At 44.9% G+C, this 22414-nt stretch overlaps 1 protein-coding gene across 6 annotated transcripts in view; it reads right to left on the reverse strand.

Annotated features, from left to right (window-relative positions):
- Positions 1–1477: 1477 nt before the first annotated feature.
- Positions 1478–22414, reverse strand: part of Rhbdd1 (rhomboid domain containing 1) — a 146843-nt gene continuing 125906 nt past the window's right edge. For all 6 annotated transcript variants that reach the window (XM_042260031.2, XM_042260033.2, XM_006990364.4 and 3 more), the window contains one exon: positions 1478–2811. In XM_042260031.2, coding sequence (XP_042115965.1) covers positions 2717–2811 — 95 coding nt within the window. In that variant the 3' untranslated portion in view covers positions 1478–2716. The remainder of the gene's footprint in view (positions 2812–22414) is intronic.

A 22414-nucleotide genomic window follows, 5' to 3' on the forward strand; every position in this document is an offset into this window, starting at 1 on the left:
TTGTGGATGGGGCAAAAACAAAGAAAAAAATTCCAGACACAGAAAACAATAAGTACTGGCTGCAGGCAAGCCCATTATTCGAATAACATAATTAATTATCATAATTTCCAGAACATCTTTATTCTAAAATATTCTTGGTTTTCACTTGTAACTAAAATGGCCTTTCCCACATCTATAATAAACATTTGGTGACATTCTGCTTCATAAAGAAAAAAATGTGTATTATAACTATAGCATCCAAAATTGGGATTCCACTGTCTTTGTGTCCAAAGGCACAAAGACAGAGCAAGCAGGTACTATTATGGGATTCAAGCTACATAAAAAATAATAATAAACCATTGCCATGTACAAGCTAGTGGAGTTCTAATACAATTGAAAATGAACTTTGGTGGGGAACTAACAGTTAGTTAGCCTTTGAGTGTGGAGGGAGACAGGGAAGGGATGGGAAGGTAAATAGTAGGCCTGTTCTAGGGTCATTCAGAACCACACCACACATCCAGATGACCAAGGAAGGTGAGATAAGAGTGTTAGGGAAGAATCTCCAGGTTCTCTCAAAAAACGGCACATAGGGAGGAGGTTATTTCTTATTGTGGTTATGAAAGGCTTGAAAGACAAGAATAATCAAGCTTGACCATTTATTTATTTACTTTTTAAATAATTTATTTAAATTTATTTTATGTGCATTGTTGTGAAGGTGTCAGATCCCCTGGAACTGGAGTTACAGACAGTTGTGAGCTGCCATGTGGGTGCTGGGAATTGGACCCAGGCCCTCTGGAAGAGCAGCCAGTGCTCTTAACTGCTAAACCATCTCTCTAGTCCTGACCATTCTAATTTAAGTGTGTGTAAAGGTGCCAGGATCATGGGTATAATTCATAACAACAATTAGCTATGGCTTTACACCAATTACAAAGTAAACCAAGGTGCTCAGGCACCACTGTCTGGAGAACCTGTCCCAAATGCTCTCAGACTTCACGGATTTGCTTAGCCCATTTATATGCAAGTGTCAAAGACATTCCAGGTGGATTCATATTAGCAACTAGACACAGAGCTGCACAGTTGGCATGCTCCAGATGTGTCAAATGCACACAACGGAAAGCAGAGACGTTAATAGCCTCAAAATGTCAACCCTGGGCATCGGCTCCTTTTAGTGCCGAGTAGTTGTTTGTCGTTTTATTTATATACTGTGAATTTCTTTCCTTCCTTCCTTCATCGTCTCCTCTCCCCTTCCCTCCCCCCTCCATTCTTCCTTCTTTCTCCAAGACAGGGCCTCACTGTGTGTGTGTGTGTGTGTGTGTGTGTGTGTGTGTGTGTGTGTGTGTATTCTGGCTGGCTTAGAACTTCATATGTAGACCATCCTGACTTTGAACTCAGAGATCCTCCTGCCCCTGGCTCCTGAGTGCTGAGATTGAAGATGTGTGTCACTATGCCTGGCCTATGAATTTTCTTAAAGGACATATAGTACTTAGCTTAGAGTCTGTTTTACTGGTTACATGTTTCTTGATTTATTATATAATTAGTTTTCTGAAAGCACATATACACACATTTGAAAATAGAATATAAAACTGTAAACAAAGAAAGTCAGGTCCCACACACTCCCCCTCCAAAGCCAATCTGTATTAACAGTCTGCATTGTGTATTAAGAAAGCCTGTCTACAATTTTTATAATAGAAAACTCTACATGAATGGTGAGTTAAAATGGGAGCATCATTTGCTGCTCCTGACTCCCTCCTAACTAAACGCTCCACGACAGTGAGGCAGTAGCGATCGATATTCTGGCTTTGTCCTTTTATTCTCAGAACACAAGCAACAGAAATCCCTTAAGTGACTTGGACAATCTGTGTATTAAACACTGCAGTTCTCTGGGGGCATTTTTTGGACACTTGTTTATAACAGACAGCAGCCACAGTGGCCAATGAAAAGGCACTTTATGAAGAAAAAAAATACTTCCTGCAAATGGGATTCCAAGTGAGAAATCCACTGGATATCTCCACTTTGCTCTGTAATGTGGCACGTGCTTCTTGCTGCTCTGCAAAGGAGTTAACAAGTCTCCTGCTCCTGGAGGGGTGGCTGTGAACCCAAACTGCTGGTGCCACGGGATATCTGACGAGTTAGGAGGTGTCTTTCCTGTTCCCCTTCACGTCAGATATTCTACATACAAGACAAAGCACCCCGCGGGGCCTGCGTGAAAGAGGATGGAATATCCTGGGAAGGCAGCCACATTGTCTTCCCACATCACCATGGAAACATGCCAGGAGGACCAAGAGTGGCAGTGCACCTCCTGCCAAGCCGAGCACCCAGTGTACCAGGCAGAGTGAGAGCTGATCCTCTCACCTGGTGAAAACGTATTTCCTAAGAAGGTCACAGTCTTCAACCCCAATGTAGATGTGCCACTGAGTCAGGTGGAAAGGAAGGGAGTGTGAAAACTGGTCCCAGCTGAAGAGGTGACCTTTGGTTTAGGAGAGAGCATAGGACCAGACGGGCCACTCAGGGAAAGCTGTGCACTTCCTGGGACAAGCCTGGTTTCCAGATGTGTCAGCTGAGCTTGGGAATCTGGACATAGAGGGGCCATGGAGTGGCAGTTCATGGCAGACATGAGTGATCTGCAACAATAATGGTAAGCTCTGCCTTTGTTTAAAGCCAATTAGGGGCTTGGGGAGCAAGCTGAATGGGCTACAGTCCCACAGCTGGGCCATGTCTTCCCAGGCGTGGTGCCACGTCACTGGCCATCAAATCTGTGAAGGCGCTGTCTCCTCATCTCTTCTTCTGGCGTGAGTCGGAACCCATAGGGTGTGGGGCCGTTTCTGGTATTTCCTGCAGCGAGAAAGCGAAGAGAGAAATCACACACCCGGCCTATCCATCGTTCTGACATTTACAAGGCACCACGTACCCTAGAATTCCAAGAGGAGAAAACCAGCTGTTCTGGTGTCGTCTTTATTTCAACATTTAAAAAGACACATAAACATATTTCAACTGTAGCTGTCAATACTAATTTCAACAGAGTAAATATTTCTTAGTGTGGTTCAGTCTATGAGCTTAATTGGATTCATTCTCAGCTTCTTGATACTCAGTCCACTTTGACTGTTTTCTCCTACTGTGTTCCACAGTTTCCATCAGTTAACCTCCCATGTATCTCAAGGGTTGCTTTTACCTTTTATGCCCAGCTCAACTAACTCCTCCCTAGCCTACTGCTGACTACGCTGGCTGGCTTCTCCTGCCGAGCCCTGGGGTCTCCCCTTTCCTCCTTCTAACCTGCCTGTCTTAGCAGCCTGGGTATCAGAAGCACACCTGACTGAGACACATGAGTCCCATCTTCCTAGAGAAGGGCAGCACACACACAGTGGAGAGCAGGAGCAGAGTTAACTGACCCATGACCCAGCGGCAGTGACATAATGTCTCAAGGGATTCATGTTCTGCCTTTTTTTTTTAATGCCTTTCTTAATCAACTCACCCCACTCAACACACACACACACACACACACACACACACACACACACACACACACACACACACACACTGTGCTAGCTGGCAGACAAAAACACAAAGGCAGTATTTAAAGGTCACGTGACTGAGAGGGAGGTTCTTCAGTCTGTAGACATACTCCAAATATAGGCTGTGAGAGTCTAAGTACTTCAGTCAGTACACGGAGGCCTTCTTTGAAGGAGAGATCTATAGTCTTTGACCTTAAACCCCAGGAAGGAATTTTCATACCCTCTGTTGGATGCAGGTAAGTAGCTGACACCAAAACGCCATACCTTTTCACTCCTGGATCTGCAAACCCACTGATGGGCTATGAATCTTCTTCTCATCACCTATATCAACCCGAAGTCTCACTCTCTATTTCAACACCTGGCTAGCCCTGGAATCTTCCCCCAATACAAACTCCTTAGCCTTCAGACTTTCTGTTAGGTGTCCTCATTCGGTAGCTGCCACATTCTGCCAGACAGTGTTGCCATCTGTGTGCACCTCTGCTCCCTCCTCCCAGGGACAGACGCTAAGGTGGTAGGGGACATCAATGACACTTCTCACCCCTCACTACCTGGATCAGTCCCAAATACACAGCTGTTGTCAAATAAATATGGTGATAACAGCACTTGCTTATGACTTCCAGAGGGATAGGTTATAATATCACCCATCACAGCTCACTCAAGACTGATTCAGGGAGCAATGGCTTTGAACTCCCTGGCTACATAAGAGGATGAGGATACTTGTTTTCTCTGAAGGAAAGCAAGTGAGCATGTGCTCTTTCTTGCTCATTCTCTACGAATGGCTCTCTTCCAAAGACATTTCATTGTGTTCATATTGACAAGGCAGATCACTGTCACAACTATAGCGAGGTGTCAGAGAAATCGGGGGTGGGGTGGTGGTGGGCAGGGCTGATTTCTGAAATCAAGGGTTGAATAATCAATACAATCCATGACTGGGATTTTAGTTGTCAAAGAAAAGCTCACAAAAAGTAGTCAAGAAACTTTTGTGTGATCTTGTTTCTGTATTGTTACAGGGACCCTGATGCTTACTTCTAACCAGTCCTTTCTTGTTGAGCTCCTAGGACAATGACTTCTTATGCCCGTGTATCCCTTCTTGACTGGAACAATTGAAGGGAACAGGGAAGGTCTTCTCCCCATGTTCAACCCTAATGATGAACCTTTTCTTTATGGCCTTTTAGTACACAGCAAAACGTATGTCACTGTCTTAACCTTGATTAAAGATGACAGTGAATAAATACACTAAAAAAAACTTACACCATGACCATTTTATGAATCTTCAAGATTCAAAGTCTTACAGGATATATAGTTTTTGCTGTTTTTATGAAGGAATTTGTCTTTGTTCAAAATGGTGAATTTTTGAAATGGCAAATACATGAATCAAATCAACACGAGTTTATTGCTTAACATTGTTTCATGTTAACTGGATCCAAATCCTACTTTGCTGTTTATGGCTGCTTTTAACAAGAGAATTCTTAATTGTACTTATGAACCCAGGCCAATATTTGACAGCTCACTGAAGATGGGCAAGGACTGTATTAGAATGAGCTGTGGTTAGAATCAGGAGCAGGCTCAACGTGGCAATGTTGCCACAGGACACGAACCAATGGAAGTGGAGAGTGTCCTCAGACTCTCAAAGGAAACCAGTGTCCTCTCTTGTATTTCTGTGACAGATGATCCATGATTGCCTTTGGGAGGACCAACTATCTCATGATGGAAAGGAGCAAGGGTCAGGGGGCAGACGGTGAGGGTTCCTCAGGTCCAGGGCTCAGCATAAGTAGGCAGTATGCACGTTCTCTCTCTCTCTCTCTCTCTCTCTCTCTCTCTCTCTCTCTCTCTCTCTCTCTCTCTCTGTCTCTCTCTCTCTCTCCCTCTCTCCCTCCCTCCCTCCCTCCCTCCCTCCCTCTCCCTCCCTCCCCCTCCCTCCCTCCCTCCCTCCCTCCCTCCCTCCTTCCCTCTCTGGGTAGGGTACCACAAGTCCTATGTTCAGCATAAGTAGGCAGTTCTCTCTCTCTTTCTCTAGCTAGGGTTCCACAGGTCCAGTGCTCAACATAAGTAGGCAGTGTATACATGCTCGCTCTCTCTCTGGACCCATTTGCAGGGCATTCAAGGAGAACCCAGGCTTAGCCAACGGAAGAAATGCCACATGCTGAGTAGAGGACTCACATCCCTATCCACTCAGAGGTATGAAAGTCACTCCATTTATAGAGCCCTCTCAAGGGCTCCTATTTCACTTAGCTTTTGTTCCCAACCTAGTCATCTCAGTTCCACAGACGGGCCAAGTAAAGGACAGTGGGTATTAGTAAGACATCTCAGGTCACTTGGCCAGTGCAGAAAGGAACAATACTTGAGCCAAGGTTTTCTGGCCTTTTATAACCTACCCAACTGCCATCACTTCTTAGCCATGGAACAAGTTAGACACCATACCTCCTTGCCACATCTGACCTTTCCACCCACACTCAGTGCTTCTCTTCATGGACATGTGGGGCTCACTTGAACACAGAAACCCAGGCAAGTGCAGTGTAAGATAGCAACTCTTATGAGCCTCAGCTAATATCAAAGATCTAGGTCAGGTCTAAAATCCCACCCCCTGTTTCCTCAAATCCCAAAGCAAAGCAGAGCGGTCCAGTTCGGCCAGAGTGCCACAACGCCACAGTCTCCATTAGCATTATAGCATTAACTAGGCATCACCTTCTGTGTATTGTGAAAAATCCTTCAAATTCACTTTCTGGTAATAGCAAAGCTACCCTACTATCTGAACTGCTTATTCCAGGATCCAAACACTATGTCACTCTGAGTCTTACTTAGTTTTTAAGTGTACACAAATCTCTGATATTCTGAGAGGAATTTTAAGTCGGCTGTCAGTCAGTCAGTCACTCACCTACTGCTTGCTATGTGTACACTGTGGGTCAACACAATGCCAGGAACAAAGTTCTCATCCACTGCCATCAATTTCCTTCCTTTGCACTGACTTTTAGACACATTTCTGGGATTTCTGTCCACCCACATCATCTATTACTCCTCTGTCTTCTAGAACCTCAAAGGGACCAGGGTTCTGCAGGCATGTCTCAAAGAGCCTTATTCTCATGTTTCTGACATAATCTCAAGTTGGTTCGAGGCCAGCCTGGTCTACAGAGCTAGTCCAGGACAGACTCCAAAGCTACAGGGAAACCCCGTCTCAAAAAACCAAAACCAAAACCAAACAAACAAAACAAAAACAAAACAAAACAAAAAACAAAAACAAAAAAAAGAAAAGAAAAGAAAAAAAGAAATGAATAGCAAAATATAATTAACAAACTTCACTGAGCAGCACATTTTTGTGACATTTTGTGACAGAGGAGCCTTTGGGCTGTTGGGAAAGCCCACGTGTCCAGCATGGACCTTTCTTCCATTTAGTTAAATAATCACATATTGAACATTTCCAGGCGGCCTGGGTGAAATGGCCCTACTCTGAAGAGCGTGGTAAAGAATATTGGTATTTATGAGACTCACCCCCACCGCCATGTCCCTGTAAATGGAGGTCAGACCCCAATCTTACTCAAAGAAACAGTGAGCATGCTTCAAGGGGCCCCGGGAACACTTCCTATTTAAGATGACTTAGCTCGATTACAGCTCCAGTACTGAGATCATACAATTTATTGATTTGTGGTTCTTGATGGAAAAATTCCAGTTTTCTACCCTTATGTATAATACAGTAATCTCTACATTTTATGGCTAAAAGAAGGGAAGTAATTTTCTCTAGGTAAGAATTGCTGGAGAGTGCTGAGAGTTGATGGCCATTTTCCCTACTGTTCACCACTGGTGTAAAGAGGGATGTTTAATTTGCTGGCATTCACAGATCTGCACATGAGCTGACAAGCACTCATGCCATTCACATTATACTACGGAGAAGTCACAAGATGGGATCATATCCGTCCCTTAAAGTAGAGGGCTGAAGAAGGGCAAAGAAAGTACAAACTCTAAATAAACTACTAGCATTCTGTGGTATATCTGCCGAGGAAAAGGGGCAGCAGCATGGGTCCCCTATGCTCTTTCAAGAACGTTACTTTATTAGAATTGCAAAGGCTCCTGAAAAGACAGTTGCTAGATGATTTACTTAAAAAGACCAGAAAGGTCTGGAAGAAACCCCAGGTCTAAGAGCTTGAAAGATGACCTTTGAATGAGGGTAGGCACTTAGGTACAATGTTATTACCTAATTCAGAGTCGTTAATTATAATATGATCTCTCTCTTTCTCTCTCTCAAAATAGTTGGGTCTTCACCCAAAAGCACATGACTTTCATACCCTGGAAGTTTCATGATGGCTTGAAAGAAGGGTAACAGATAGTCATGACTTGAAAGAAAAACACTGACAGTCTCATCCTGCCAATCAATCAAGCCAGGCAACCCCAAATCTCAACTGGCATCTGGGAACTCAGCCTGAAAGGCTTTGAGATGGCCCTGCTCTTACACGGTTCTCTTGCCTCCAGTTGGTTGGTGTTGATGCCATTTAATGGACACAAGTGACTTGGGACCAACAGGCTAGGTAGGAAGCTACTAAGTAAATGAACCTGTCAGGTGCATGGTGTCAGGCATACTGTTTCTCAGAAAGAGTCAGCATGTAGTCTAACTCTGCTACATGCCCACCTAGGTATTACCAGCCTTCTCTTGGGAGGATATTATGTGATCAACTTTTATGAATAGAACACGTGGAACCAAACACATAGGTAGAAATACAGAAGCTCTTCAGAACTCAGAATACCTCACTGCTTCCTTCCAGAAGGGAATGTGCCTTTCTTGCATGTTTTACCAAGTTTCTAATATTCTAATTTCTTCATCCTTGAGTCCTTACAGCCATGTTCTTTTCTTTTTCTTTTTATTTTTTACTAAGAAATTGTTTATTCATTTTATATCCCAACCACAGATCTCCCTCTCACCCCTCATCCTGCACCCGCTGCACTGCCTTCACCCCAACCCATCCCCCATCCCCTCTTCCAAAAAGGTAAGGTCTCCCATGGGGAGACAGCAAAGCCTGTTACATTCAGTTGAGGCAGGTCCAAACCCCTCTACCCTGCATCAAGGCTGAGCAAGGTGTGCCACCATAGTTAATAGGCTCCAAAAAGCCAGTTCATACACCAGGGATAGATCCTGATCCCACTGCCAGGAGCCCCTAAAACATGTTCTTCTCTTTAAAGCCTCTAGGTTGCCTAGAGTCTTAGCCTCCTTCCCTCCCCTTCTTCCAGATTACTCTACCTCCTTCTCTCTCACCTCTTATTTCTGTGCTGATTTCTAATATACAGGTCCATTTTCACCCACACCATCCACAAGAGAATTCATAAAAGTCAATCTGAATAGCTTTATCCTTACTTACTTTCTGTAAGATATCTTTTTATACTCTGTGAATATATGTTGTTTCCATTGCTTAATAAATAAGCTGCTTTGGCCTAGGGCAAGGCAGCTTAGAGGTGGGCAGGAAATCAAAGGAGAGAAACAGGAAAGAGAAAGGCGGAGTCTAGGGAGATGGCAGCATTGGCAGGAGAAGATGTGAAAGTACGGGTAGGCCACAGCCACGTGGCAACTTATCGATAAACAGAAACGGGTTAAGTTATAAGAGCTAGGTAGCAAGAAGCTTGCCATAGGCCATACAGTTTGTAAATAATATGAGCCTCTGTGTGTTTACTTGGGTCCGAGCAGCTGCAGGACCTAGGGTGAGAGAGATCTGTCTGGACCACACAGAACTGGTGGGACCTGAGAAAAAACATTACATTTGTGAAAGTCTTCCACGTTGCTCTGTGTGGTCTTGGTCCCACTTACCTTTCCCGGTAGAATTTTCTTCTCTGATTTACAGGGAAAGAACTGAGGTGGGAGGGTTTGAAGTAACTTACCCAAAGCACACAGCTCAAGCCCTCTTCTCTCTCCCTGGTGCCCCAGGCATGGATGTGCCAGTGCCTCATTGAACCCCAGAATCTCAATCTGAGGATGTCACTGTCTTACTGGAGACTCAGACACTGGATTTGCTTGAAAACACTGGAAACCATCCACCTTGTGCCCTCACTATGACTCCCCACCAGTGCCAGATTTACTTAGGACTCCTAAGTGTGCCTCTTGAAGTTAATATCCCCTTTGAGAAACATTAGGGGGCAGCAGAACCCAGCACTGGTAGTTCGCTGTGGATTCTGAAAGGAGGGAATACTTGATAACTTCTTCCAGAAACATGGAGGAGGGAGAAGGCAGTAGCTGACTGACGGTTGAACAACAGGGTCCCACTCTCATGAGGACTCGCCACAACGGGAGAGATTTATTTTAAATGATTAATGAATTTAGTGCAAAATGTGCAACATACAAATTTTTAGAAACTTGGCTTGTCTTAAATCCCTTCAAATTTTTATCCCCTTATCACTTTATTGTGAGGCATTCCAGTGAGTCTATACACTGCTTTTTCAAAGGCTTCTACAGACAATTAATAAGCCTTTAGCAGCACTAAAATTTCCTCAATCTGTAGCAGAATGCTCTTGGTCAGTCATCTGGAGGTGCCTCAGTTTATCCAATCATATAAGCTGACTCTGGAGGTTCGAAGAGACTGCTCATCTCCAGGAAGCCCTACCCTTCTCCTGTTCTTTTGGATTTTTTTGTTTTTATTACTGGAAATCATCTAGAAATATTCATTGGGCAAATACATACAATCTCTTAGAAAAACAGACACAAGCTCCCTAAGGAAAGAAGCTGTATTGTGTCCTTCACTCTGCGTCCTACTTGTGGAGACAGAGCATCAGCATATTACCACGAACTCAATTCCAGACTTCATTTGGACTTTGACAGTTTTCCTAAGTTTTTGTTTCACAGTCCAATCCAAGAAATTACAGTTCACTTAAACTCTTGGTTTGTGAGTATTTCTCAGTCATTCCTTGTTTCCTATGACCTTGACTGCCTGGCTAGACACCAGACAACAGAAATTCTTCAGTTAGGTTTGCCTGATGGGTTGGCCTCTTGATCAGACTGAAGTTCCAACTTTTGACAAAGAAGATAAAAGCCACAGAAATAAAGTGGACTCTTTGTCGTGTCCCCCACCCCCAACCCCGGCACCAACAGAATGAGCTGCTGATGCAGCTAACCCTAAGCAACTGACTAAAGACTGTTTTGTCAAGTTTCTTTACTATAGATTTTTGTTAACACTGTATTTTTATCTATTTTATTTATGTGTATGTATATGTGTATGTCTGTATGTGAGCATGTGCAGATACCAGCAGAGGCCAGAAGAGGGCATTGGATATGCTGGAGCTGGGGTTTCACAGGGTTTTGAGGTGCTCAACATGGCTTCTGGGAATTGAATTTTGTTCCTATACAAGAACAGCAAACACCCATAACAGCCAAGCTGTATCTCTAGACCCAGTCTAAAACCTTCTTTTGTGTTCTAAGAGGATAAAGCTTTGATTTGCTTTTATGAGTCCCCAGGATAAACTGGAAGTGGGTATTCCAAGTGAGACTTGTCACCTGGTTACTCATGCTTGGGACGCTCAAGATGAGGTGGAGTCACTGATTGCCTTCAGTCAGCTCTGAGGTCCCACGGCAGTGGTCCTGACTGTCTCTGCATTGTGACTTACTAGGTAATTTGGTTAAGAAATGGATTTGGGGTTGGTGGGGTTGCCAGTGAGCCCAGACACTCAGGTTTTACGGAAGTCCCGCATGACTGTGAAAATGATGTACACTGACCATTGTTACCAAGCATCTTCCAGCTGAAAATATCCAGTAGTACTTGCATTGGCCAGCAGGTGGAACCAGAGGCCCACAACATGGGGTCTGCAGCCTAGAAAACTAGGACACATTCCAGTCAGCAAAGCATTCTGCATTGTAAGCAGAATAAGGGTCATTTTGAAACAGATGGGCTCTACAGAGGATGCTGTACCGGGTAGTGGGGAGCTGTTTACTATCTAGATGGTCTGCAGGTTATTTGCCAGCATCTAGCAGCTTCCACGTCACATCACAGTTCTTACCGAGGAAAGGCTAACAGGGCACAGAGAGAGAGAACACGAATATAGGGATTTCTCATCGGTTCCAAAGTCAGAATTGTTGCTCTTGTGCATACGCCTTGTGTTTCTCACTGCTCCAGTCTGTAGCTCCCTTACAACCCAAAGTCCGAATCAGAAGGATGAACCCATACAATTGTGGGGATTTGATCAGACCAGATGCAGTAACAGTAGCAACAACACGTGATTTAAGCCTAACTGGTTCACATGTCCGCTCTAACCTGTGTCAGTTCCTGTTCTCACTGCTGCGACAACATTCCCAGCAGAAACGATGTAAGGGAGGGAGAACTCATTTGACTCGTGGCTTCGGAGTTCAGTGCAGGGCAGCTTGGCACCACATGCTCGGACAGAACATGGTAGTAATGAGACTATGAGGCAGAGGACATTTACCCCCTGGTGGACAGGAAGCAGGGCAGAGAAGAGCAGGAAGGGGCCAGGTCAAAAACACACCCCAGTCAACTACTTCTTTCAACCAAGCTGTACCTCATACCTTTTGGTAGCTCCTCAGACTGCAAGCATACTGTAAATTCTGCAGTCATATTACAAATCCGTCAAGATGTTAAACATCTCATTTAGGAAGCATACACCGAGGTGTGTTTTGCTAATCTGGGCATTTATTTTGTTAAAATTAATTAATTTTTTACTTATGTGCATGTGTGTGAGGCTTTGTGAGTATATGGGTACCACTTACATGCAGGAGCAGTCTCCAGAAACAGGCATTAGATTGCCTGGAACTGGGGTTACATGCGGTTGTGAGTCACCACGTGAGTGCTGGGAACTGAACCTGGGTCCTCGGCAGAAGCAGTAAAACCTTCCTAATGGCTGAGCCATCTCTCCAGGCCCAGATCTAGGCATTTCTTAATTCAAACACGTTTACAATCAAGATTGACCCTCACACACCTCCATTTACCCTTTCCCCAGCCCTCCTACCTGCTCAGGCCACACTGCTTGTGCTAATCCAGAGGAATGGCAGATTGGAGGAAAGGAGAAAGAGAGAAAGGGAGGAGGGACAGAGGGAAAGACGGGGCCCTCAGCTCTCACAGTGATAATGCCTGATAACTTAGAGCGTTGATAGTTAAGGAAGGAGAGACAAAGTGCGGTTTGACGTGGGGTTTTTCCTTGCGTAGCACTGGGCTAACCTGGACTTAAGGACAGGGTATTCCAAGAGATTTAGAGATCTGCAAAGCCCCTCCCACCCCCAACACACACAATGGGTTTTGCCAGGAGTACTCGTTGACCTACCCTGTGATCTCAGGTAGCTGCTGCTCTCTTGCCTGTTGGCGTAAGTTCATAAAGGCACCTGCTAGGGACTGGATGTCTAACCCTTCGTCCCCTCAGTCCTAACCTTCACTGTGGTTGTGTCTGCAGGTGAAGCCTTTGGCAGGTTGTTAGACGGAGCCTCTACAGTGGAGCTGGTGCCCTTGGAAGGGGATGAAGACACCAGAGCTTGCTGTCTGCCACAGCCACAACGGGGAGGCTATCACCCCAGGCAAGGGACCACACCAGGGCCCAATCATGCTAGCTCTTGGAACTCAAACAGCAGAAGCTAGGCAGCTTTGGAAATACTGCCCAGTCTGTTATGAAGCTCATGAATTAGCCTGGGCTCTACAGTTCTTGACACATTAGCAAACATCTGGGAGCAAGAAACAGACTGAGAGGTGAGATGTATTACATATATTTGATTGCACTGAGTGCTGTCTTAAAGGCCTTAAATATTCACACTATCCATTTTTTCAAATACCACAAGCCTGGTCAGTGCATAACTATATGTCCAGATGTACTGACATCAATGCATAATTATGGAAATGACCCCTGACCTGGGAAATTGTCCCTGACAGTCTTACTGGACCAGGGAAGCATGGCGATGGTTCAAAGCCATCATTAAAGATAAAAGCCCCCTTGGGCATCCATCTCTTTTGCAGGTGGAAGCCTGGTGATGACAGAGAGTCAATCACAGGGCCGCTGGCCAAGGGCACTATGAAAGGACAGCCCAGGGTAGATCCACCACAAGACAGAAAGCAGCTTCTATCCTATGGCCACATCCTCTGTCAGGCCAAAGCAACCAAGAAAGAAAAGCAAAGAAGATAGGAGGATGGGGTTGGGGACTGAAAACCAGCCAAAGGAGGCACTCTGTAGAAAGTAGGATGTTCATGCTTTCGGAGTGGAAGACCTGGTGGGTAACTAGGAAGGTGAGGACGACTCAACCCCATTTCTTTCCCAAGTGGATAAGCTGTGAGATAAGCAGCCTGAGAGGCCTTCTGGAGAAATACACAAACAAGCAGGAGCCTTGGTCCTTAGTTTGTGGTCCTCAGAGCTCTGTCATTCTTACTTGGGTCAGAATCAGTGTGGAACTGTGATGGCTAAAGCCAATTTTATGATATGGTAAAGTATCCTAGGAGAAGAATGTGTTTCGGAGTGTGATGGCATTGAACCTAACTCTGCATCTACACCCCACTCTCTGTGTGGTCTTCTAGGTCTGATAAACCCACTTCCATCCAGAACCCTGACTCTGTGGACCATTAGACCTTGTGCATCTGTGCACATCTCTATGCATGCATGAGCATACATATGCATGCTCTTGCAGGTACTTGTGTCTGCATGCATGCATTCCATATGTATATCTTCATTATACTCAGAAAGAGGTTTCCCTGAGACTAAAGCATAGCACTTTCAACAAACAAATCCTCCCAGGGGTTTCTCAGGCTCTTGAACTAGCCTGCCTCTAATTGCCTCAAGCTGGCTAGAATTAATCCCAAAAATGATTTTGAGGCATGAAGTTCTATATTATTGAGGTCTGACAACAATGAAAGTGAGTTACTCCCGAACACCTGTCCACCATTATCAGAAAAGCAAAGCTTACTTTATGAACAGAAAGTGAGAAACCAGAACCAAACTTGGTAAACTTAAGCTAGAACCTGACTCATCCCGGACAGCTGAAGGTGTAGATGAGGGGCAGGAAAACTGCTCCTGATCATTTTTGGAAACATCTAAATATGTGGTTTGGGCCCAGTCCTGGAAGGCCTCTCCTCAGTCTCAAAAGGAAACTAAACAGATTTGATAAAGTTTGTGAGGTATGATGGTGTATGCTGAACCCCAGCACCTGGGAAACAGAGGTAAGAAGTGAAGCTCAATCTTGGCTAAATAAAAAGCCTGAAGCCAGCCTGTTCTACATAAGATCCCATCTAAAAACAAAACTAAAACATTGGGTCGAGTATGGAAAGGAGAGTCTGTGAGTGGTATCCTGGTGATCATAAAGATTACAGAATTTTAGAGCAGGGAAGCTGAATTCCAGAAAGGAGACACATTTTTTCCCCTACAAGCTGAGAGATGTAACAGTGCCCCAAGCCCCTCAGCCATCTGGTCAGGCTGCATGGCGGGCCTGCTTTGCTCTGCAAGTCATTTCATCCAGCAGAACTGGAACGTCACCTACCAAACCTGGAGTAAGCACCGGAAGTTGCTCCGTCGCTTCTCAGCTGTGGTGGGGAACCACACATCGAGTGTGGGGCTGCAGACGACTTTGAATATGAGCTTTCCCTTTATTTGAGAAAAGTTCCTGTGCTGATCCTCAACTTCCTTATTTGTACAGTGCAGAAATCTAGAGAATACACAGCTGGGTTCTGAAGACCAAATGAATTAAAGGAGTCTCTCCCCCAACCTGAAGGAAATCTGTGAGGGTGAGACTATCTGCCAGTAACGCCTTTTCCAAGCTGCTCTCTCAACAACACCTCCACCATTCATCCAGTCCCACAAGCCAAGGTCTTTCATACCCCTGATGTAGCCTCTACCTCAGCACCACCAAAGCCTGTGATTCCAACGTGTGGTCTCACAGCCCCGATGGGGAGTCAGGTTTCAGCCCAGTGTTCTTATCCCACCATGTTGCTTTCAAAACCAGGAATACAAGGCTCCCTTCCCCTTCATTTCCCTCACTCTGACCCGTGGCTCAGCAAAATGTTATTAATATTAAGTGAAAAACTAGGAGGGTGCACAGAGAAGAGAAGGTCAATTGATACCAAGAATATGTGAGTTAAAAAAAAAAAGAGAACAGAGTCGGACATGGTGGTGTGTGCCTTTAAGCGCGGTACTTGGGAACCAGGCGGAGCTCTGTGAGATCCAGATCAGCCTGGCCTATGTACTGAGTTTTACCCCAACCAGGGCGACATAGTGAGACCTTTTCCCAAGAAAGAAAACAAAACAAGGACAAAACCGATGGTTTAGAAGAAGCCCAGGGTTTGTTGCTGCAAGTGAGACATTTTCCAAGATCTCCTTTGGATCTGACGACGTCGGGCCAGGGACTCTGACCTGGCTAAACGCCCACACCTGCTTTCAAGATTCAGGGTCCAAACATTAAGGGCAGCAAAGCCCCAGTGAGGCGCTCTGCCAACATGACTGATCTAAGTGGAATGCGATTCTGTGAGTCATTTGTAGCTTTAAATACTATAGAGAAAAGAATTTGTACAACAGGCCTAAACAGCCTGCCTTTGATGTGGTGAACTCTTTTAAAAACACATTGTTCAAATTTATGCTAAAATGCAAAGTCCTCGTGTTTACAATGGTGTTATTGGAGGAACACAGCAAAAGAGTACAACTGTTAACTTTAAAGGCAAGATGTAAAACTTCAGAGCAATAGGGCGATTCCCAGTGAGAATTACAAGCTGTTAAACCTCAAAAGGCTTCATCAGTAAGCAGTGAATGCTCTTGATGCATCTTGGCCTGAGAGGGGGATGCTCTTTATATAATTTTGGGTGCACTGCTTTTATCAGAGCTTTTGCTTTTACCTCAGATGACAACCATTGTGTACACGGCCCCCCTCCCTCCAACCAGTGTCGTGTTGGATCCTGTTAATTATGCTGTAGGGTTGGGGCAGTGTCTCAAGGGTCACCATCGCTCCTGGGGCAGGCTACAAATTACACATAATGTGATGCACTGTAAGAGACACTCGGTGAGCCAGGCTAGCCTTTCCAAAACAAAACACCAACATCCGAGTCATTTTATTATAAAAACCAGAAGGGAATTCTTCAGGATTATAAACATCTGAAGACAACTTTCTCATGAATTCCAGTCAGCTATTTTGGATACATAGGGGGCGGGTAAAGGCGAAGAACAATGCAAACACATTTTACATTCTTGTTTACAGAGGAGGAGGTGGGGGCAATCATGAAGGCAAGATCACATTGAGTATGAAACAAAATGAATACAGAGCAAGCTGTAGGCAGAGTCCAGACACCAGACACACAAGTCCCAGTGACAGTTCTTGACCCTGTAGGCTCATTCTGAACACAAAGGTACAGAAGTACATAACTACAAAAAGCCAGGAGCCAGACTTACCACAGCCTCATAGTATTCCAGGTACCAAGCATCAGGTCTCCCACCATGACCTTGTTTGAGGTGTCTTAGAAAGACGAGGATGAATCTTCAAGAGGACAGGTGGGGTACCCTAAAATAAAGCCTCAGGTTTCATACATAAAGGACTATCAAGGTGGGATAGGATCATGGGAGCAAAATGGTGGTTGAGGATTAGCACAGTCTTCATGCCTCAGAGCCCAGGTGTCTGCATGCCAGGGGTCTGCAATGGCCTGACTTTGTCCTTTTGCCTGTAGTGCTGACAGACACACTTTGGACCCCTCTCCTCCCTTCCAGAGGAGACAATAACCCAATGTGTGAATCCAGCTGGTTGCTTGCCTTCCTCTGAGACAAATGGATATTCTAGAAGAGCTTAATTGGGGAGCAGTACTGAACTCTGGAAACCACATCAGTGTCCAACACAGCACAGATGGACAGAGAGGAAAAGGCAGAGGGGAGTATGAGGTGGTTAAGGATCATAAATCTTGATCATGTGTCACAAACTGTCACAGTACTGGACACTGCTCCCTCAATGTAGCTGCATGTCAAAGCAACGGAAGCCAGACTCATGTTGAATTGACAAAGTCACTGAGTAGACATCCTCCATTTTTCCCTGACTGAGGTACCACTAGGGTGGGCATGGGCACCTGTAAGTTTAAGTATGACCAGGGGATATCAATGAGGTAATGGACAGGGGATCTCTAGCCACACTCCAGGATGAGAGCACCATTTAAAGCTCTGTGACCCATGCAGTAGGACCAGGATTGAGATGCAGGTACAATTTTTGGGGCTTGCTGAACCACACAGGCCACTAGGCAAACCTTTGTCTTACAGATGATAAAATGGAGTCAGTGTTAAGAATTAATACAGGTAGCTCTGACGGTGTTTGAAGTGGAACCAGCTCCCTTGGCCCCCTGGTCTACAGTGATGTATCTCCAATCACCATCTTTAACAGCATGTGCTCAACAAGGATTCAAGAGAAGGGGGTCACTAAGATGCAGTCTTGCTCATGTGGCCCATAGCCTGATAGAACAGTGGCTTCCCTTTGAGGTCAGATCACAAATACTCAAAAGTGCAGCTGGCAGGCAGTTAACCTTCTACCAAACAAGCCCTTAACTGATTTTTATCTTTTCCTCTGATTCACATGAGCAAAAGGCTTAGGTAATCCCAAACCAAATTCCAGCCTTCCATTTGACAGTCAAGTATGCTTACAGCTGCCGTGAAAAACAAGGTTTGAGAGGCTCAGGATCCTAATTACCTAAACCCATACACTCAGCGCTGTGGGAAAGGGAGCCATGGATGAGGAAAACATTGGCCATGCCTCAAGGTTGTGAAGCTGGACAAGGAAGTGGGCTTGAGAAAATTCCATGAGGCCAGCCAGGGCACTAAGTCTTTCTGTTGCCTCAAATAGACAGAACCTTCTGCTAAAGGTAGGCCAGACAGCCGAATGAAAACTCCTAGGAGTGGACAGCTGGTTGGATAAATAGGTAAAGCCACAGGCTCAAGATACACGATGCTAACTTATTGGTCAACAGCTGTCCACTCCACCTCAGAGAAATACTGCAAGAAAGCATGGTCAACCAATTCTGCCAGTGACAGAGGCAGGTCAGAGGTCTTCCCATAGTGTTGTTACTCATTTACATGGTAACAAAGAATGATAATCAAGGTCTGGCCCTTGGAAGAATGGAAATCTCTGTAAGAAAACAAGTCAGACATCAAAGTCCCTGCTGACGGAGTTGGGCAGGGAGAGAGTAAATCTGAGAGGTTATGTTCTAGAACCGTTTGATGAAACAGTCCTGTGTGGGTAGAGCTTCAATAAATAAGCACTAATCTTCAAAGTGGGGATGTTTCGAGTTAAAATCGAAGCAAAGGAGAAGGCAGAATACAGAGTAAACTTGAAAAACTGTCGCATTCCCAACATCCTCTGTTAGTGGAGCCAGGCATCCCCCCTGCCGCTCGCCCACAATGGCCACCAGCATCTCTAGCACAAGAAAACACGTCAGTGATTCTCTGGAGTAATTGCTGCCTCCAACTGATTCTAGGACAATCTCCTGCTCTCCTAGGGCGAAGATATACTTTGGGATTCCAGTCACTAAATAAGTGGTCTAGATACATTTATAAAAAGATCTGAGGACCGTTTTAGGAACACACACATTGAGGCGCCACGTAACATGTCAGTCAGTGATGGAATGTTCACATGTGGTCGCACCTGACAGCACTCCCATAAGATTACATTATCTAGCGATAGGAGCTCCACCCGGTAAGAGCAGACAGGGGAGCTGCCGGGAACAAGTCAAGTCTGCCCTACGTGTGTGGTGTCATCCCTGCCAGTCTTCAATAAAGGTATGTGGGATGGCTGAATCCCAAGGAATTTTCATGAAGGGAGGGAAAGTCCCCTCATTTCCAACTCCTGCCTTGACCAAACACTTGGGACTCTGAAGCGGCCCCCGCAGGCTTTGAGTTTAGTCATCCACAGAGGTTCGGCATAGCCACCAGTGACCTTTTCACACGCAGACCTGCTTCTTGGGGGGAAATGATACTGAGGACGCAGAGGATGGCTCTTCCACTTACGGCATCCATGCATCTTTTCCTTCCTCACGTTTAGTCTCCTTGTCTCCTTCTTTCCTAAGCAATGGACTCTTCCTCTGGCTTTCTCCATCATGTTCACATCCTATAGCTCTGAAGGAAGGCCACCGAGATTCTCCTTTGGATTTTCATAAATACGTCACACTCCATGACAAATCTAGAATTATACATCAAACAGGCAAAAAGTGCCTCTTTGATTCTGCCAAGGAACTTATTTGAATATTCAACTACCACTAAGAGTCACATTTATTCCATGAATGTAAGGCAAGTCAGAGTCAACTATAGCAACAAAGGACAGAAAAAGGGTTGATTATGACTTGAAAGTAGCTCTTGCATCATAACAACAAGAGCTCCCCAAATTCTGTAGTCTCCCTCTCTGTGTCGTCGCTGTCATAGAAGAGAAATGGTTTGAGAGAGCACAACAAGAAACAGAGAACTACAGCAGCTGTTCAGGCAGGGTCTCTGTGTACAACAGACCAGTCCGAAACTCGTGACCCTCCTGCCTCAGGCTCCCGAGTGCTGGGATTGCAGGCATGTACCAGGGCATTTCCCACTACATTTTGAAATGATAGTTTGTGGAATGTCCTTTTAGCTTCCCCACGACTGTAAAATGAAAGGGGAGGCGATACATGCATCAGTGCAAGACTTCATGCTCCAGCTGGTCCCTTGCTCGTCAATTCTTGTATTCTTATCTCGAGCACGTGGTCATCAAACAGAGGTGACTAAGCACTTACCTAGGCTCTGCCATAGGATGAGGGAAACTGGAATGGAAGGGCAAGAGCTGGCTTTAGCCACTGCAGGGACACTGTTGGGGGGGCTATGGGTTTTTGAAAAACATATGAAAATGCTCAAGGCCTATAATAATTAGTTGACTCCAAAATAAAGAAACAATGAAAAAAAAAAAGTAAAAGGCATTTAATTAAATGCCTATGAAAAACACCATTTCAGCAATTTATAACTCAATTTCACATATGGTTATACATGTTTGTGTTCTATATATTTATACTTTAAATTTGTATTTAAAGACTAAGGATGGGCCGGGCAGTGGTGGCATATGCCTTTAATCCCAGCACTCGGGAGGCAGAGGCATGTGAGTTCAAGGCCAGCCTGGACTACAGAGGGAGTTCCAGGAAAGGTGCAAAGCTACACAGAGAAACCCTGTCTTGAAAAACCAAAGGAAAAAAAAAATAAGACTAAGGATGGGATTGCATAGGTTTTAATATACTAGAAATGACTTGGAGTGGGCTTCTCAAATTCCACAAAGACCCTCAAAGGTTCCACGTGTTGGGCAGGACATCTATAACTCTACTGGAGGCAGGTGCCTGTCAACAGTCATAACTGCCTTATGAAATATCCAGGAAAATATATCTCAACTTCCTTGTAGAAACAACCCTAAAACAAAAACCACAACTATATAGTACTCAGGAAAGGTTTAAGGACAAACACTTATAAAGTAGATGGGAAAAATACTCCAGAGCCCAAGCAAAAAGTGTCAGCTGGTTAACACTGTCCCTGCAGGTGGCAGATTCCTCTGACAGAGGCACCTGCCTGCCCACACAGGCAGTCAGTGTTGGTCCAGAGCTCAGTCATACCCCAAACATGGCTGCTCTACTGCCCTGTGCAGTCAGTAGTGTTCTTGATATACAAGCCCTCACTTGGATGCACAGGCACAGGCAAAGCCTGGCCCATATCATGGGAATCCAAAGACTTTCTTTTTAAAGCTTCTTTTAGTTTAAAAAAAGAAAAAAGGAAGGAGAAGAAACCACTTTTCAATTAGCTTTGTCCAATAGACTGCACTTTCTATTTGCTCTGAGAGTAAGAAGCTGGAGATTGCACCTAATTCAATTCTATTTCTCTCTTTTGTAGACATTTTTATCAAACTCCTTAATCCCCCTGGCTGGCAATGGCACTAGGTAAAAGAGGAGAATGAACTCAATTTTGAAAAGAAAGAATCACATGACAAAGCATAGAAACAGGCCTTAGGAGGCAATTTGATTTCATTCTTCTTCCTTTTCTCACTTTCCCAGAGGCCTCTTCACGGTGCCCATGTGGGGAGCAGGGTGGGAGAGGGCTGGGAAGGTGATGTGACTGGGTTAAAAGTAGCCCAGGATATGGCGTCCAAAGTTGAAGAGGGTTAACAGCCCCAGAAACAGACCCCAACTGCTCCAAAGTACCGTGCCAGTACACCAGACCTACGGGGCCCAAGCTCCCTTGTGGCTTCATCAGGAGATGTGTTGAGATGATGTACAGTGTGTCAAACAAGAAAACAAACCAAGAAAAACATTAGCTCTGCAAAGGATGCAAATCTACTAAAAATACATTTTAGGAGACTTCAAATGTGAAGTCACATTTACAAAATAACTGCTTAATGACTTAGCCAAAAAATGATTCAGGAACACATGGATTAAATTCCCTTCAAAATACGCATGGCTTTGCAACCTTGGGGAGAGACTTGCTTGAAGGAGTCAGCTCGGCTGGTAGGGCACAGCGCTGGCAGAAAGAAGTCTCTGCCACGCCTTTGCCAGTACTTTCTCTGGTGACTGTCAATTGGCCACAGCAGTCATTGCCTAAACTTGGAGCAGGCTCCTTGTAAACGTTGAACTCTTTTCCTAGTTTTAGGCAAAAGGGTGGTGGTGCTGCACGCCTTTAATCCCAGCACTCAGGAGGCAGACTCAGGTGGATCTCTGTGAGTTCGAGGCCAGCCTGGGCTACAGAGTAAGTTCTAGGAAAGGTGCAAAGCTACACAGAGAAACCTTGTCTCGAAAAACAACAACAAAAAAGGGGGAGGTCAATACTTAGTAATAAGCAAGTCTTCCCTCAAAGGGAAATTTGCCTTGTCTTGGGCCCAAAGCTAATGGCTTTGCAATAACTGGATATAGACTGATACACAGGTTTCTCACTCAGTTTTAGTCATTAGGACCTAATGACAATCAAGAGAATGCTAGTTCATGTTTTCTTCCTTGACTGAGGATGTATACTTCACACAAAACTTTTTAACACGAATC

The sequence above is a fragment of the Peromyscus maniculatus genome, chromosome 13 (assembly GCF_049852395.1).
Source record: "Peromyscus maniculatus bairdii isolate BWxNUB_F1_BW_parent chromosome 13, HU_Pman_BW_mat_3.1, whole genome shotgun sequence".
Lineage (NCBI taxonomy): Eukaryota > Metazoa > Chordata > Mammalia > Rodentia > Cricetidae > Peromyscus > Peromyscus maniculatus.